The sequence below is a fragment of the Ambystoma mexicanum genome, chromosome 1q (genome assembly GCF_040938575.1).
Source record: "Ambystoma mexicanum isolate Mex_15411 chromosome 1q, UKY_AmexF1_1, whole genome shotgun sequence".
Lineage (NCBI taxonomy): Eukaryota > Metazoa > Chordata > Amphibia > Caudata > Ambystomatidae > Ambystoma > Ambystoma mexicanum.
In genome coordinates this window covers 300,550,681-300,568,667 of record NC_090922.1, presented here as the reverse complement: position 1 = coordinate 300,568,667, position 17,987 = coordinate 300,550,681, and the positions used below count along the sequence as shown (strand labels likewise).

Genomic DNA, 17,987 nt, shown 5'->3' with positions numbered 1-17,987 from the left:
TAAAAGAATCATGAAGGACCCGTTGTTAAAGTACAGCTAGTGAGTTTAAAGTACTGGTTTGTAAAGCCGCAAATGATAACAGTTGCAAGCAAGGTTACGCGTAAGAAGCGAGGTACGTTAAAAGAAAGCTTCAATTGTTTTAAACTGTGATGAAACAAAGTAACAAAGTGGTACTGTGGAATGCCGCATTATCGAAAGTCTCTGTGAAATGTAAAGTTAAGCAAAGCATCGCTGAGGTGAAAAGTGAGTTAAAGAAAATTGATGAAAGTGAATGCCGACGGTGAAGGCTACCGAAGAGAATATTGAGTAAACCATGACCCCGAGGGGGATCGAATGAAACAGAACTGAATGATTAAATGAGTTCACAAGGAACTAGAACTTGTCGGTGTACTATCCACCCAGGAACAATGTTCAATCAGAACTGTGTTATGCTAGAAAGCATTGAATCAGGTGAGGGAAGCCTGAGAAAGAGAACATAGTTAAAGTTGAACTGTGATATACTAAAAACCATTGAATCAGGAGGGAGAAGCCTGAGAAAGAGAACATTGTTAAAGTTGAACTGTGATATACTAAAAAGCATTGAATCACGCGCGGGACGCCTCAGAGAAGTACACGAACTGTGCCAAATAAGAAAACTGTTGAACTGCCTTTTTGTGACCCATTTGAAACAAACAGAATTTTTAGAGATCCAGAGTGACTTAAGCTTGGGGAAGGGAGGTGAGAAGAAGCTCCAGGACCATCCTGATGTTCTTTTCAGACACTTATATATTTCATACAATACACTACACATTGTTAAGTCAGAGAGTGAGAGCAAGCTTAAATTTGACACAGACAGCTTATTTAATTTTGAAAGATATTTGGACTATTCTTTCTTTTTTATTTTAATGGTCGAGACTACTCCCATTTAGGTATCGGGCAAGTTAGGCATTTTTCAAAGCACATTTCTATAAATAAAGGTTTTCTAAACTTGTATCCCTGTGTCTGTGTCTATTTCTGAGCACCATGCCTTTCTCACAACATATCAATAGTGGCTAAACCTCTCACCCCAAGCATTTGAATCACCACCAACAGACCCCTCTGCCCCAAGCCCACCGACTGAATCATCCCCAACACATCCCTCTACATCTACAGCCTCACCCACTAAAGTAACCCTAACACACCCCTCAAACCCCCATCCTCACTGACCTCAAGAACTATGAGAATGAGACAATCAATGCTAAAATACCCTTTTGCCACATCTATGTAGCGGGGGATGGAGAGTGGGCTGTTTTTGCAGGAAGTCACAAGGGGTTTGTAGTTAAGGAGCCCTCAGTTGGTTTTACAGATGTGAATGGCGTTGGCTCAACTGGCACCAATGTTTGCAGCTGAATGATGGACTGCTTGACCCTTTCCTTAATAGTATACAGTACCTGCAACCCATGGGAGGTAGTTTCAGAAGCCCCCCGCACACTCTGCCTTCCCACAGTGATTGCCTCATACAATCCACCTTTGGGGGGGCACACAGGAGGGAAGAGTGCTGCTCTATCATCTTGGTTCCATCTTTCATATCCCTACGAATGTCCTCCCGCATTTTGCCTTGCCATGCAGAAAGTAATTCTGGACAATCCCAGCTTTCCTCCATTTACCTTAGTCGCCTAAAGATTGCCTTGCATTGTGCAGTCACGTCAATGTCCTGGTGATTGACCTTCACAGTTCCAGTGCCTGGGCTGTGCTGGACGTTCCATGGTTGGGATCAGCATCCAGTCCACTGTCACTCACAGGTTGATATGCAATCAATAAATCAATCGATATTGCTTTATTTCGACATAAAAGGTGTCATCAAAGCATCATGAAATACATAATCTGTGGGACTAAATAGAATATATCAGTTGATTGTATTCCTTCTACCAATATATACAGCTGCAGCCTAGTGTGTATTGGTTAGTCCTCAAGTGCTTTCATAATCTTACTCCTGAAGTATAGGGGTTGCCTTATGTAGTTTAAAGATGTGAAGGCAGGCACTCTGTTACCAGTCTTTAGCTTCTCCTCCTAACGCACGTTTTTATGACTTCATCAATCTTCAGGGAGGCTGAGTTTCTTTGTTTTTTCAGGCGGGTCTTATGTAGGACAGTAAATAATATAATGCCAGACGGCATTGACAACTACAAGACTCTCTGATGATCGGGATCAGAGTGTTTCTTCTAACCAGAGTATAGCTGAGCAGAAGAAAGGAAAGTGCCAAAAATCTTCATTAACGGCCCCACAAAGGAGGCAACTTGGGTCATCACAATTAGACCACACAGATTTTACTGGTAGTTTGTTGAACCTTGTTCTGGGGATAAGACAGCTCTCCATTATGAAATAATGCACAGGAGATGTTTCTGAACGCTGGACACAGGGAGTATCAAATGGTTCTGATTTGAGTGTATATATAACTCTTTGCCTTCTCTTTCCACTTCTATGACAGCATTAAGCTGCCTTTTTAAAGCAACTACACAGTGTTTGCCCATTTGCTGTGGTTTTCTAAAGTGATCAAGTGCATTTATCTTCAGCAAGTAAGACTTAAAATACCAAGCAAGGTATAGCCTTTGAGTTTGTATTTGATAGACAGACTTTAAGAATAAAGTGCGTTAGTGCAACTTTAGGATTATTCCACAAACAAAGTCAATAGGTAATTGGCTCTAAAGTAATATCAATCCTCTAACAAAGGGAGCGTCAGTTCCGTGAGGGCAGAGAAATTAGGTGCAGATTGTGGCCGACCTGCGAGTTTCTTAATGAGGCGATATGGCCTAAGGGGTGGGCCGAACCTGCCGGAAATGGCTCGCCGCCCAAGTGAAGGGCCCGAGCGAAGCAAGGGTCTGTTAAGTCAGGCAGCTGTGCCATTATCGACAGGGTCAGTACGCCACTGAGGTGCATATCGCCTTTAGCACCCGTGAGTAACACGAGTTCTAAAGGCGATGTTAACACATTTTTTTTAAAAAGGCAAACGGTACCTTTATTCCATCCTGCAACACTGCATTGGGAACAGGAGTCCGTCTTCAATTTTGATTCAGAATCAACACTGACTCCTGTTCCCGACGCGTGTCCCAGGATGGAATAAAGGCACGTTTGTCCTTTTAAAAACAAAGAAAATGTACGTTTGCCTTTAGCACTCATGTAGGAAACTACTAGGAGTAGGAGGATAGTCATATTACTGTAGCATCTGACACCTAATTCCTACAATTCATTGTTTTAGACATTTCTAAAGCACTTGTCACCATTGTCTGCATATGATTCATTCACTAAATGTGCAATGCTGATGTAACTATTTACATGCAGTGGTGTGAGCAGAAGGTTGTTACTAGACGAGATGAACTCAGCATTTGGGAGATATGGATAATGAACCTTGAGATATATGGGATAAGTGCAGGCAGCACATTTGTGAACTGTGACTACACTGTTCCAACACAAAACTCTGTTTCTGACCCACCCGTGCTGATTTCACAGTGATATACGTTTTAGTGAATTGGCTTTGCCCATACAAAATACAAGGAACTAACTTTGTCTGTATTCACAGAAGTATTTTTATCCCACTTCAGGGATCGACATATAGGTTTACATATACTGGCCTTTGAAAGCGATCGTTATAATTTATCCTATGACAATGGCGTTCTTCCAAATTTGTCATCACGTGTATAACGGCTATCAGACAATGTAAATAGCAGTCATTTTGGGAAGGAGCTCGCTTGCTCTTGAACCCGCTAACAGAGTTCCTTCTTGTTCAACTAGAGTTGCCCTATAATAAGGCATAGCTGACACAGAAAGATTTTTTTCTTTTTTACATTACAGATTCTGCTCTGAGTGAATCTTCTCAGCACTTAAAGTGATCTTCAATTCAAAACACTGCACCTGGCCGTCTATACAGCCCTGAGGTGCACAATAGGTGAGATTTTGGCAAGACACTTTGATCTTACCGGATTTACAAAATAGGCTGTTTACTTACATTTTACTCAACCAGAATACATTTTCCTAACAGGTAGATCTTCATGAACAAGAAAATTAGTGACACTGTTTTTTTTACCATTCCATTAACATGGGTGAGTCACATATACCTTAAATAGCCAGACATGAATTGACAGTAAATGACTAAGAGGCTTATGTTTCGCTATCATTGATTTTATTACAGATCGTTAGGCATTTTTCAGGGCCTAGCACAAGGTCTCCAGTGAGTGGACTATACTCAACAGTGAATCTCAACCCCTCTCCTAATTGTGAGGTATGCACTGCAGCTTGCACTGTAGCCTCATGAATGACATCTTACTGATTAGAGGTCGAGCATCTTAGACATAATTACAGTTTGTTATTCAATATTATCCCTACTTTAGGAGGAGAGTCTCTTTCCGCTATGGATCAGAACATTTTTACATTGAGAATAAATTATTGATGAATCTTCAACACCGTGAAGTCAGCCAGGTAACTGGAAACGGAATATGAGTTTACCCCTCATTTATTTCTCTCTAAATACATGTATCAAGAATTGTCAGTAACATACATCTATTATATGCTTTATTTATTTCTTAGATGACCCATGTATCTCTGAAGACACACATATATGTTAGAGGAATGTTGCTTCTGGCCATGGGTTGATCCCGAAACGTGTAGAGCTCACAATGCTTTTGGGCTGCAGTGCGCTCTACAAATAAATAAATAAATAGTACTATTTTTATCAGTATTGTTTGTTGATTAATGATGAAAACATAAACTGAATTTTGTACATTGTCATTCATATCGTAATTGTAACCAAAAGGCAAGAATAGAATTCATTGACTTTACAAACTATCTATTGACTGACTTACCTCAGTATAGATGGTGTGCCCATTACAAAAGGACCCTTTTTTTGTTTCTGTTCAAGTAACAGCTTTTGGTGCCAAAGCTGTATTTTTCTTCCCTGCACCCAGAATTTCTCCATAACACTCCACAAATACCCTGTAAACATATAAACCTTTTCTAGTGATAAAGGTGCGCGATCCAGAGTGACCTGTTCATTTTATGTTGCTGCAAGAACGTTATTATGTGAGTGTCACATTGCCCCAAGGAAATTAACATGGTCATTTCATATTTTCACCCGAAACATACTATCGCAGTTTCGAATAGCCTTAAGAAAAAAGATCCATGTTCAGTTACCCGCCCCCACCACAATCTGAACCATATGCAAGATCTTATTGGACTGCCCTCCACTTCCACACAGTGGCTATTTCCCCTCTTACGCCACGAGCCAAACTACAACTACTCTTCCCCACGTAAACACAAATAACATGCATATACAGGAAACCTTTAGAAAAAGAAACACATAAAAAAGAAAGACATGTAAACATGAGAACTTGTGCACACATGGACAAATAACACAAAGAAACACAACCAATCCTCAGCATTTAATTTCTAGAATATTTGTCACAGGTGGCACATTAACAATTCGCTGCATTTTAATACAAGAACGTGTGTTAGCAAGGACACATTCACCAATAAAACACGCCCACAGCCCCCTGCAAGTATATGTCCATATGGCAAGACAATTACGCTTTATTAATCTTTTGCCATCTAAATTAGTAAAAGGTCTAAATCAAGATGATTTACACAATAAGGACACCATTCTGGTATTGTTATAGAAACTTGGTTAGCGATGACAATCCAGGTGTTGTCTCCCTCCGGAATCACCAATAACATTTGTATTATTGTATTTTATGGAATTTTATATAGCGCTTTTTACCAACGCGCTTCACAAAGAAACAGTGAACAGTACATTAAAATCAGCGTAAACAATTTTGTATGCTTATCATACAAAATAGTGAATTAACAGGCAATGTGGCCACACAAATCAGTGTTGAACCATTCTCAAAAGATGACTGTTAACCTAAGACAATTACTTCCAGGCGACTAGTCAGTACTGGAGGATCTTCACTAATCACTTCTGAGCAGCAGCTTCACTTTTAAAGAACCATCCCCTAGTTATTTTAGGGAGACAATCAGTTAAGGTAAAAGTCTTAACTTCCAGTGTATTTCCTTCCAGGGCAGAATTCATTGCTGTCTCCTCAAAAGTACACATTTCTAGACGGGTGATCGGATCTAGGACTCTTGATTTTCAGATAAAAGAAGTAGGTCAAAAGGTGCGATTTATATATTTTTGTCACCATGAATAATTCGTATAGTTTTAATTTCCGATGTCTGAGGAAGGCCCCGTCTCCATATATATTCTGGAGACAGTATCTTTGTGGGTTTGTGGTAAAGTAGATATTTATTGAAATGGCTCTCATCATGGAAAACCGCAACAATGCCTTTGGAATCATCTATTTTAATGGCTTCGTCACAGCTTTTGGTCAGATGGTAAATTTCCTCCACAGTGCCAGCAAACAAGTTGGCTTGATAATAGAAATCGCCTTCTTCTCTTGGGATGTACGCTTGGGAAGTCGGCCGACGCTCATATGTGAATATATCACGACCAGTTTTGTAGAAATCGGGGTGAACCGTGGCAACAAGGTCACCCAGAATTTCCACACCCACATCATCTTGGAAGACTAGGTCAACATCCGCGCATACCAAGTACTGCACATCGATGAGCCCAGACTTGATATCGAGGTGCAGGATTTCCATCCTCTTCATGAAAACTCTGATCTTGGAGTCATAGGATGCGGTCTTGTAAATCTTACACTGCCGATCTGTTTGGGTCGTGATGCACTCCACGTCCTCTGGTTGATCTGTGTAAACGTAATAAATCACCTTGTGCCCCACCATGAAGAACTTATCGGACGATTCCAAGAACCTCTTCAATAGCTTTGTGTAGCTGAAATCAAGAGATGAAAGTGTGTTAAAAAAAAAGAAATGGAGAGAAACATACCACAGTTTCCCAAAACAATGCTTTTAAGTTCTGCAATGGAGCAAAGAAGTTTGTGGTTTGATGGTGCATACATACGCATGCACAGCCACACACATGTGCACTTCGATCTGGAGTTGCTTGGGGACATTTTCTTGGATTGGATCCTCCACTTTTATGGCCTTTCTTCTGGAGTCAGTGCTATATACAGTAGCAGCCTCACACTGGGTTATTCTGTGCACTGTATACATTGTTTTCACAATTAAAGAAACCTAAGGTCATGTGTGGTGGGGATTCATCTATTTAGAAGAGATATAATTGGCTAAGACACAGGTTTTGTATTGATGTCTTTACATGCAAGCTATGCCTGATTGCCAAAAACAGTGATTGGTAGAACAACATCAAGCTATACACCCCTTCCCTCCACAAAATGGAAAAAGAGCATTCAGTGAAACGCAATAAAGAATACATATTTGGCATGGTCATTTCCACATTGCTCACCACCGGTATCATTTTCTCGCGTTTTTTCTATCCACAATTAGGCACAGGAAGATCCCGGTATACGATCCTAACTCTCCAGGTTCCAAAATCAACATAGCAACTAGACCACGCCCCCCGTGGATGTCCCTGCAATCTCTGGGATCTGCTGCACCCCCTTCCATTCAAATAGATTTCTCTCAGGGCCTTAATGAGCATGAGAGGAATTTATGTCCAAACACAATGTCCAGATTGGTTTAAAATGAGAAGCAGTTGGCACATGGTCAACATGGCTTCTAGGGTGGATCCAGATCTGGAGAGCTCATACGACTGGTGAATTTAAGGCATACATCCCTTGGAATTCAGCAATGCAGTATTTCAAAATCCACATTTTGCTTCTGAGCCCTTCCCCGAAGCTAATCATGAAAAGATCTTCTGGGTTCAGCTTGTTTTCATAGTGCACGGAGAATGAGTTGAGTTGGGCGTCACTTGCCCAGAAAATAGTAGTGGTAGCCATGTGACTGATTGTGTGTCTAGGGTGCTGTGAGCTTGTAGCTTCTGGTGGCTGGTGTTTCTAGGAGCAGTGGCTCCACATGCACCTGTCAGAGGGGCGTGCCTGTAGGATTATGGCCAGCCACAGCTGAGAATGCCAGTCGGATGGTTGGCAGGACCAGGGAACCTCAAATGAGACCATGGGCAAAGTGGGGACAGATCCATCTTGTTTTTTATATGTCCCCTAGATAGCTGCAGATCCCCATAGTGACCACTGGGAGACAAAGAGATATGCCTGAAGCTGGGACCCGTGCCACTTTGTGGACTGTGAGCGCAGGCTGGGCTATATGTAAGCACTAAGCAGTTGCTTGGCACTGGTGGCTGATTTACTGGACATAATTGTGAAAGGACCCTTTGAACTAACTGGGCTTCCACATGTTCCACGGATGGCCAGGATCAGAGGGGGTAGCACGCCCGGGAGCCTTCCAAAGCTGTTAACAAGATGACTCTGTTTAAGGTGCTGCAGGCGGTGTGCAGGCATTGTGTAAAATGAGCAGAGCATGTGCAGAGCAGAGATGACTGCAGAGCATTGCATACCATCTGTGGGGAAGACGTATTTTGCAAAGACGACCCCCCTCTCGGGTACGTGAGGGTGTGGCTAAGGACTGACCACGTATGTTAGTGTCGCTGACTTCTCGGTGCATAGAAAGGAATGCTCAATTAGAGGATTGACACCTACAGGGCAAGCGTATGCCCTCTCTCTCACATGGATTACATAACGCTTTTGCAGGCAGGTTGGAAAGCAAGTCTGCACCATTTCCCACAAGGAGAAGGGCAAGTCTATGCCCCCCTCTCGAATGGTGATGGTCAAGTCTATACCCCCTCTCATAGAAAGAAGGGCATGCCTACGCCCCTTCTCACAGGCAAGTCCATGTAAGAAGGACTCGAAGAGATAAGAATACGACTAGAGATCTTACACACCACACAGTGAAGGCCAAGACTCCTTGCAGAGGTTAAGTGGCTGGCCTTAAGCCGATCCTCTCCGATTCAGAAGGGTCTTCCCCGCCTTTGGACTTGTGTTTACCCTGCTCTGAGGTGTTAGAGGAAGGGCTGCAGTGTTAGGGGCAGGGGTTTAGAACTGGTGTAGCTTTTAGGGAAAGTTAGTAAATGCAGCTTACGGTCCTATTAAAAAGCTCAATTCAAAGCGGCCCCAGGCCCAATCCCTGCCCTGCCATCCTGGGAAACTGCAGCCACAGCTGAAGACAGAGGTATGGAGCTCAATTTATGTTTTGAAAATATACTAATTGTAAAACAGATGAGAGAAATCCAGAGGACACGATTTACAAATATATCAAAATGATGTATGTAATTAATACACAAATAATGATTTAATCATGAATAAATCAAAGACAATTAATTCAGTGCAGGCAAAAAATGAAAAAACATGTATCTCTCACATCTGTACTGGGAAGAATACCTCATTACCAACAAGCATATCATATCTGCATCCACTCTTCACAATCAAACACACAATTAGCTCAACCATAAAAGGCCCATAACAATACAATTAACAGGTGTACATATATCCTAGAGTGGGTACTATTTAATTTTTGCAATCCCTTTTCCAGGCATTTGGACAGGACCAACTGGTTTCAACGTTTTGACACAATTTGACCACCTCTTCATAAGGGATCAAACAATAATCCTGACACAATGGACGCCTATTCCTCATTTGCGGGTGTTGGCTGGAGCATAGATTTAATAACACCATAAACTTCCGATTGATGGCATCGGTGTGTTCTTTAATAACACACAGCACCTGTGTCTGCTGACTTCAGCCATGCTGCATCTTACAAATCCGCCACAGATTTCAATTTTACGATGCAGTGAGAGATTCCAAAAAGGGGGCCCCTGGGGGAACGCGAAGCATTTCCCCCTGGGGAGGTTTTTGGCGCTGCACACGGCCAGCGAGTGGCCGTGGGGGGGCAGAGCGCCGCCCAGGGGTATTTAAGGGTCCAGGGAAGGATCGGGAGGCAGGCGACGGTTGGACTTGGCGATTGTCAAGTCCTGTTGCCTGCTCCCGAGCCTTCCCTGGTATTAGCGGGGCCTTCAGGCGTGAGAGGTAGCCAGGTGAGGCAGCAGAGGGTTGGTAGAGTGGGCGGTTAGGTAGTGGGTAGTATAAAAAAAAAATAAAAAAATTACATAGACAGTATTGGATCGGATAGTAGGGGTGCCGTAGATAAGACACCCCTTGTCGGCTTACCGGCAGGTCCCGTGTTTGCTGGTGAGAAGGGGGAGCATGGGGTTAGCAGCTTCCTTTGCTGCACCTCAGTAGGTTTTCCCCGTGTTTGTTAGTCAGGCTCACACAGGCAGCAGCGTCTTGCGGCTCGGAGCTGCGTTGGGCAGGGACGCGGTAGCTTCGTTCGGGCAAGGGGAGGCAGTGCGGTCCATTTAAAGGGACCAGATTGTTTTTTCTGCACCCTGCGGTGTGGTCCTGCTCGCTGCGCTCGTTTAGGTGGAGCAGCAGATTTCCTTCAGGGAAGGGGACCGGGGGTCTGTTGTTGTGTGGTAGTTAGGGCTGTTTTAGTTTTATTAGGGCACTCTAAGGCAGGTCGCGCGTATACGCGGTAGCGCTAAACAGGGGATAGAGGGCACTGCAGTTCCCTTAAAGGGACAGCGTTAGTTTTCCTGGGCCAGTGCGGTGTGGGTTCTGTGCCGCCAGGGGGCAGTGTTCTACTGTCTTTCTGGGCCCCAATTTGGTTTTTTGGGATCTGGTTGGGCTGTTTTCTCGTGTAAGTCAGGGTTTGGGGTAGGGGTCCTTTAGGGCAAGGGTTTATAAAAGGGGGGGTATAAAATAAAAAAAAATAAAAAAAAATCTTTTTCCAGAATAATAAGGTGCTATATTTTCTATTTTCGAAAGATAGATTGTGTAAACCTTGTGGGCGTTTTGGGTTTTTATATCCCAATTGTTCTCTTGTGGTTTTTTCTAGGCTAGGGTAGTGCTCCACGGGTAGGTATCTGGCTCGGGGGCTTAGTTAGGTAGTTTTCGTTCAAAGGGTTATATTTTAGTGCTCACCCAGATTAGGGGTGCACAATGGTGGGCCAGGGAGCTATCAAGAAGGGGCTGGTAGATGCTAGGGCTCTGAGGGAGGCCCTGGAGATTATCAGCAGGGCGTCTAAGGCCCAGCTGGAAGGGGCGGTGGGGGAGGTCACAGGTGAGGCGGAGCGAGGTGGGGGCAGGCCGCAGCGGAGAGCTGCGGCTGATGGGGCTCTCGCGGCAGTGGTGGCTTGCGCCCCTGCGGCGGGGAGAGGGGAGTTTTGGGAATCCAGGGGCAGGAAGCTGAGGAGGGAGATAGATAGGAGGGCGTCCGGGGAAAAAGGTTTGCGGGGGAGGAACTAAGGAGGGAGGGAGTGAATGATAGCCCTGGGGAAGCTAGGAGTGTTCAAAAAGAGGTGGGGCAGGGGAACAACGGTGGGGGTGGGGATGGGGCGCAGAAAGGGGTGACAGGGCAGAGAGGTAGAGGGGGTAAATACCTGCAGAAGAGTGCAGGTGGGAGAAGGAGGGAGAGGTCCCCATCAATTGAGGAGGATAGGAGGGGTGCGGAACGGCCCCCCTGGGTGGAAGGAGTGAGGGCGGAGGGCGCGGCGCAGCCCCTGCTCTTCAGGTGGAGGTGGAGGGTTTTAGAACGGCCCCTCCTCGGTCAGCACAAGGAGAGCCTAGAGGGTGCAGCACGGCCCCTAGCGATGAGGATTCCAGGGCGGAGGTCGGCACGCCTCGCCCGAGAGAAGAGGACCAGGCAGGGGTTTCTGCGGCCCCGCCGAGAAGACGTCAAAGGAGTTTGCTGGGCGGACACCCCGGGCTCGCACGAAGAAGATCAACTCAACTTGGGCAGGAGCTCGCATCCACAATGGTATTTAAGGGGTGATGAAGTTGGATTGGAGGATTATGTGGGGCAGTGGGAGGTAGAGGGTTATAGGGTAGTAAGGGAAAGGGGGGAGGAGGAAAGTATTTGGAAGGGGATCTTGAGAGACAGGTGCAGGGTGGCCGGGGGGCAAGAGGTCAGGGGAATTACTGGCTGGGTGAGTCTGCTAACATGTTTTGTCCCCGCAGTAGGAGCCCTCTAAGAAAAGAGATGAGGAGCATTGGTGTGGACGCCAGACTGCAGACGGCCTGCGTGGAAAGAGGTGAGCGGGAGAGGGATTGGTCATCTGCTTGGCAGAGAGGGGTCACAAAAAGGGGGGTGGGAAATGAAGGGTCTGGGGTGCAAGGGGTAAGGAAGGAAGTGGGTGTACAGGCCATTGGAGCCTTGGGGGCAGAGAAGAGCATTTGCTCAGCGGAGGTCCAAATGGACAAGGTGGTAGAGCCATTGGTGCTCGAGGTGCAAGCTGGAAAGGAAAAGGAGGTGGAGGTAAAAAGCAAGGAGAAAAAACTGTCATACATGGGGATAACAAAAGCGTTGGGGGTGCACTTGATGGCAGCAACCAGGGAGAAGATTCAGGCGGGGGAATTTGTAGATGTTTTTAAATTGTTCCATAGGGAAGTGAGAGCAAAGGAGGGGTCTAAAGAAGAAGAGAGGGAGCTGGCTTCGCGCCCAAGGGTCCCGGTGAATATTGAGAATTGGACGTTGGCATTTATCATTTATGCCAGTGTTTATTGTGAAAAATTCCGAGAGAGGTGCATGGCCCTGCTTAAATATATGGACGTAATTAGGAAGGCTTTCACGAGTTTTGGGGGCTTTGCCTGGGTAAGGTATGACGAGGAATTCAGAGCGAGAATGGCGGAGGACAGACAGGCGGTCTGGGGGGAGATAGACATGGATCTTTGGCTGCAATGGATGGCGCCAACGAGGCCTGCCCCGACGGTGCACACAGCAAGTGGGCTGCCTGTGCCTTTCCGGCCCTTTCTTGGTCGCCCCGCCCATGAGGGGGTGGAGGGAGGAGGCTGAGGGCAGTCCTCAGCAGCGTGCTGGGCGTTTAATAAGGACGGCTGCACAAGGACCCTGTGTAGGTTCAGGCACGAATGTAGCAAGTGTGGAGGAAAACACCCTCTGACTCAGTGTTTCCAACAGGGGGACAGGGGTAGGGGGAGAGGTGCAGGTAGAGGGGTTGTGGGGAAAAGCTTTTACTCCAATTAAAGTGGGGGTGCTGCAAAAATGGTTGCAATTTTATCCGGACAGGGAAGGGGCTAAAATCTTGGGGGAGGGGTTTTGTCAAGGTTTCAGATTGGGGTACCAGGGCCCAAGGGTGCATCGGTGGGCTGAAAATTTGAAATCAGCCAAAGAAAATGTTGAGGTGGTAAGACAGAAATTGAGCAAAGAGATAGAGACGGGTAGGATAGTAGGGCCGTTTGAGGACTTGCCGGGTGACTTGGTTATATCCCCACTAGGGGTGGTGCCCAAGAAAGCTCCGGGGGAGTTCAGATTGATACACCATTTGTCATGGCCAGAGGGCAAGTCGGTCAATGATTTCATTGCCCCGGAAGAATGTGGGGTTGTGTATGCAAGTGTGGACCAGGCGGTGGAGCTGCTAAGGAAAGAAGGGCGAGGGGCCTTCATGGCCAAGTGCGACATTAAGGCGGCCTTCAGGTTATTGCCGGTGCACCCGGAGGACTTTTGGTTGTTAGGCTTGCAGTTCGAGGGCCACATATACATAGACAAAGCCTTGCCAATGGGGTGCGCAATTTCCTGTGCTTTGTTTGAACAGTTCAGCTCTTTCTTGCAGTGGGTTTTCTCATTTAATTTGGGTGGGGAGAGTGTGCTGCACTATCTGGATGATTTTCTGTTCATTAGGGGGGCAGAAAGATAGGGGGAGTGCAGGGAAATGCTAAAGTTGTTTCAGGAGCTGATGGAGGAGTTGGGGGTGCCTTTAGCTGAAGACAAAACAGAAGGGCCAGCAGTGGTGTTGACATTTCTAGGAATTGAACTGGATTCAGTGGACATGACCTCACGCTTGCCGCACGACAAGGTGAGCAAACTGGTGGTACTGCTGGAGAAAACGGTAGGGGCCAAGAAAATTATGTTGGTGGAGATGCAGAAATTGGTAGGGCATCTGAATTTCGCATGCAAGGTGGTGGCCCCAGGGAGGACGTTTTGTAGGAACATGGTGAGGGCTATGGCGGGAGCAAAGTGCCCACATCATCGGATAAGAGTATCGGGGGCAGTGAGGGAGGATTGCAGAATTTGGGTGCGTTTTTTGGAGAAATTCAACGGGGTGTCAATGTGGTTGCAGGGAGATCCGGTGACATGGGAAGTACAGATATTTTCTGATGCAGCAGGAGCAGGAGGTTTCAGAGTCTTTTGGGGGGGGGGGAAGTGGTGTGCGGAGAAGTGGCCAGCTCGGTGGTTGAAGGAGGGAAGGAGTATAGCATTTCTTGAATTTTTCCCCTTACAGGTGGCATTGGAGTTGTGGGGGAAGGACTTGCAGAACAAGAAAGTGAATTTCAATGTTGATAATGAATGCGTGGTCCATGTAGTGAACAGGCAGTCAGCAAGGGATCAGAGGGTGGCAAGACTGATGAGAGAGTTTGTTCTGCGCTGCATGGAATGGAATGTGGTGTTTAAGGCAACACATGTGCCAGGGAAGGATAATGGCATCGCTGATGCATTATCTCGTTTTCAATGGCAGAGATTCCGTGGATTGGCTCCAGATGCGGATCAGGAGGGGCAGCAGATTCCGGAGGAGCTGTGGAAGATAGGAAGCTGAGTGCGCTTGCTTTGGTGGAGGGTTCATTGGCCGGGGCATCTAAGGAGTCATACAGGAGGGCCTGGGAGGATTTTATTGGGGGGGGAGCTTGTAGTTGGAAGGGTAGATGGGATGCGGAAGAGCGGAGGAGGGACGATGTCATGAACTTCCTCCTGAGGTGCAAGGACAGGGGCTGGTCAAGAGCAACTATAGCAGGGAAGTTAGCCGGGATTGCTTACTACGGGAAATGGTTTTGGGGTTTTCAGCCGAGTGGGGGGCAAATGGCAAGTAGGATGTTGGAAGGATGGGCAAGGGAGAGTAGGAGGGGCAAGGATAAGAGGAAGCCGATATCGGCAGAATTGTTGCAGAGGTTGATTAAGGTGGTGGAGGGAGTTTGCTGGTCGGTATGGGAAGGGGAGCTGTTTGCGACTTGTTTTATGTGGTTATTCTTTGGGGCTTTTCGGGTGTCGGAGTTGGTGGGGGGAAAAGGGAGCTTGGGGGGACTGCAGTGGGAGGAGGTGCAAATTACAGAATTGGGTTTGGACATCAGGATTAAGAGGCCTAAGACGGACCAAAAGGGAAAGGGTCATTGGGTTTTGTTGGGTCGGGGGAGCAAGGACTTATGCCCATTTCAGACAGGCAGGTTGTGGAAGGAGCATTGTGGGGGTAAGACAGGGTTAGTGTTTAAGCATGAGGATGGGAAGCCGGTTTCAGCGGCACAAGTCCTGGGGGTATTGCGTAAGGCGCTGGTAGCGGTAGGAGAAAGGGCGGGGGATTTTGGGACACCTTCATTTAGGATGGGTGCAGCATCTGAAGGTAATAGGCTGGGTTTGTCGGAGGATAAGGTGAAAAGCCTGGGGCGTTGGAGGTCCGGAAGATACAAGGGGTATGTCAGGGAGTTTGATAAAGGGGAATTTTGAAGGAGGGTGGCAGAGGACCTGGTTGACAGCTGGTAGAATGTATTGATTGGTAGTGATTTTTGTAATTTCTTTTTCAGATGCTGTGCGAAAGGAGGGGGAGTTGGCGCAAGTGTGGATTGTCGGCCATTCAATTGTTAAGTGGGCTGGGAAAGAGGCGGAGAAGAGGGTTCTTGGTAGGCAACTGGTTTGCAGCTATAAGGATGTGGTGGTAAAATGGCATGGTCTAGGGGGCCTGTGCTGGGGCCAGTTGCTTCCGATGTTGACTGGGCTGAGGGAACGCTATGGGGCTCCAAAGGTGTTGATTATTCATGCTGGGGAGAATGACCTGGTAAGGGATACGGGGGTGGCTCTGCTAAGGAAAATGAAAAGGGATTTAGTCTGGGTGTGTGAAATGTGGCCGCAAGCAGCGGTAGTGAGGACTAAGCTGTTGCCGCGGAGAGTGTGGAGGGGGGCGAGGAGTGAGGGAGCGATAGAGCGGGCTAGGAAAGGGATCAACAGAGAGATGGTTAAGTTTTGTGCCTCGGTGGCGGTACACGTTATGGAACATAACAAAATAGTGTATGAAGGTTTCATGATCTTTAGAGAGGATGGTGTACACTTGTCGATTTATGGGAATAATCATTACCTAGCGGACCTGGGCTCTTGGCTGGGAGATTGGTTAAAGAGTTGGAGGTAAAGAAAATCGGGGGGGGGGCAGAAAGAACACCTCCGGGGAGGGTTTTTCTGGTGCCGGGGGCATGGCCCCTATTGATGTGGGGGAGGGAAGCACAATGGGGGAATGACACTGGAAAGGATGGGGTGGTGCTGTTTGCACAAGCGGGCCACCCCGGGGGAACAGGTATTGAGCCTGGAGGGGCATGGCCCCGGGGAGAAAGCGGGACGCCTGGAAAAGGGGTAAGGAGACGGTAGGGTCCAAGGGACAGTTAGGTAGGAAATGGCTTTATTTAATTATTTAATTGTTGGGGGAAAATGAAAATGTTTAATTAGTTAATTGGTTGTTTAAATATGTCTTTAGTTTGTAAGGCCATGGAACCAGGTAAGCGTTTAATTGTAAGCTTTGAACTGTCACATTAAAGCAACCTTTTCCACTTTTTAAATGAGTCTGGGTTTTTGTGCAGTAAGCCAAAATGTGCGTTTCTAGCGTAGCGTGTTGTTCCTTCCTGCTCCTAGGGGGAAAAATTCAGTCGCTCCTCCACACGGCCCTGATTGTGTCGGTGTTATTGCTTGGATATTCAATCTTTTGACAGGAAAAATTATCATCATCTGTAGCGTGTGAATTAAAAGCATATTGCTAGTTTGGACAAAAAGGCCAAGTACATACTCCATAAAAATAAAAGCAATCATGAAACTCCTGCAAAAGCAACAATTAACTTTAGGCAGCAAAACCGAGCACATTTCTTTGCACTCCATTCCACATTCAGAGGTTGTTTTCAAGGCAAAGCTGCAAAAAGAATGTCACCAAACAAACTGTCTATCATCTACAGCTGGGAAGAGTTGTGCAGGTGCCCGAGTAACAGACGTGTCCGAAATCCCGGCTTCGCCAACTAACCAAAGTTTGTGCCCCATGGCAAATCATTTCATCCCACTATGGCAATAAGCCCCGAGACGGCGGGCCAATACTGCCCAAGGCAATGCCCCTGGGGCCCATAGTTACACCTTAATGAAGGCCCCGGTGGCATTACTGCGGGCGGTATTGGCCCGCCGTCTTGGGGCTTATTGCCATTAGTACCCCAGCCCGTTAGACCGGGGTACTAATAGCATTTTTTCTGTTCCGAAACGCTGCAGCATTTCGGAACAGAAAAATAAATTAAAAATAAATGCCAAATTAAATGGCCGCTGGGAAATGGAAAACGGAGTCAGTTTCTCTTTCCATGGCGGCCATCAGGAGCGGACGTGCTGGGGATAGAAGTGTTCCCATCGCGTTCGCACCCGGAAAAGGAAAAAAAACAAAGGTAAGTGGGGTTGGGAAGGCGGGGAGGGGATAGTTTGCCCGCAGGTGAAGGGCACAGGCTATCTGCGGCTGTGTTGGCTGTTGCTGGGTCTCTGGAGCTATCGGCCCATTAGGCCACACCCCCTTTTGTGCCACAAATTCGACTGAGGAAGAGGTGTGTACAAAACCCACTGGTACTCACCCTAGCGGCAAAAACGTGCAGGTGAAGGGCGCAGGCTGTCTGTGGCTGTGTTGGCTGTTGATGGGTCTCTGGAGCTCTCTGCCCATTAGGCCACACCCCCTTTTTTGCCACAAATTCGAATGACGAGGAAGAGGAGGGTACAAAACCCACCAGTACTCACCCTTGCGGCGGAAGCCCGACGGTGAAGGGCGCAGGCTGTCTATAGCTGTGTTTGCTGTTGCTGGGTCTCTGGAGCTCTTGGCCTGTTAGGCCATGCCCCTTTTTTGCTGCAAATTCGAGTGAGGAGGAAAAGGAGGGTACAAAACCCACCAGTACTCACCCTTGCGGTGGAAGCGCGCAGGTGAAGGGCGCAGGCTGTCTGTGGCTGTGTTGGCTGCCGCTGGGTCTATGGAGCTCTCGACCCATTAGGGCACGCCCTTTTTTGCCACAAATTCGAGTGAGGAGGAAGAGGAGAGTACA

The 17,987-nt window shown here is 46.9% G+C and overlaps 1 protein-coding gene across 1 annotated transcript in view; it reads right to left on the bottom strand.

Moving 5' to 3' along the window:
* Positions 1-5,455: 5,455 nt before the first annotated feature.
* The window catches only part of LOC138521260 (histo-blood group ABO system transferase 1-like), a 210,725-nt gene continuing 198,193 nt past the window's right edge, over positions 5,456-17,987 (bottom strand). Inside the window, exon 5 of the mRNA XM_069633963.1 lies at positions 5,456-6,796. Coding sequence (XP_069490064.1) covers positions 6,130-6,796 — 667 coding nt within the window. The 3' untranslated portion in view covers positions 5,456-6,129. The remainder of the gene's footprint in view (positions 6,797-17,987) is intronic.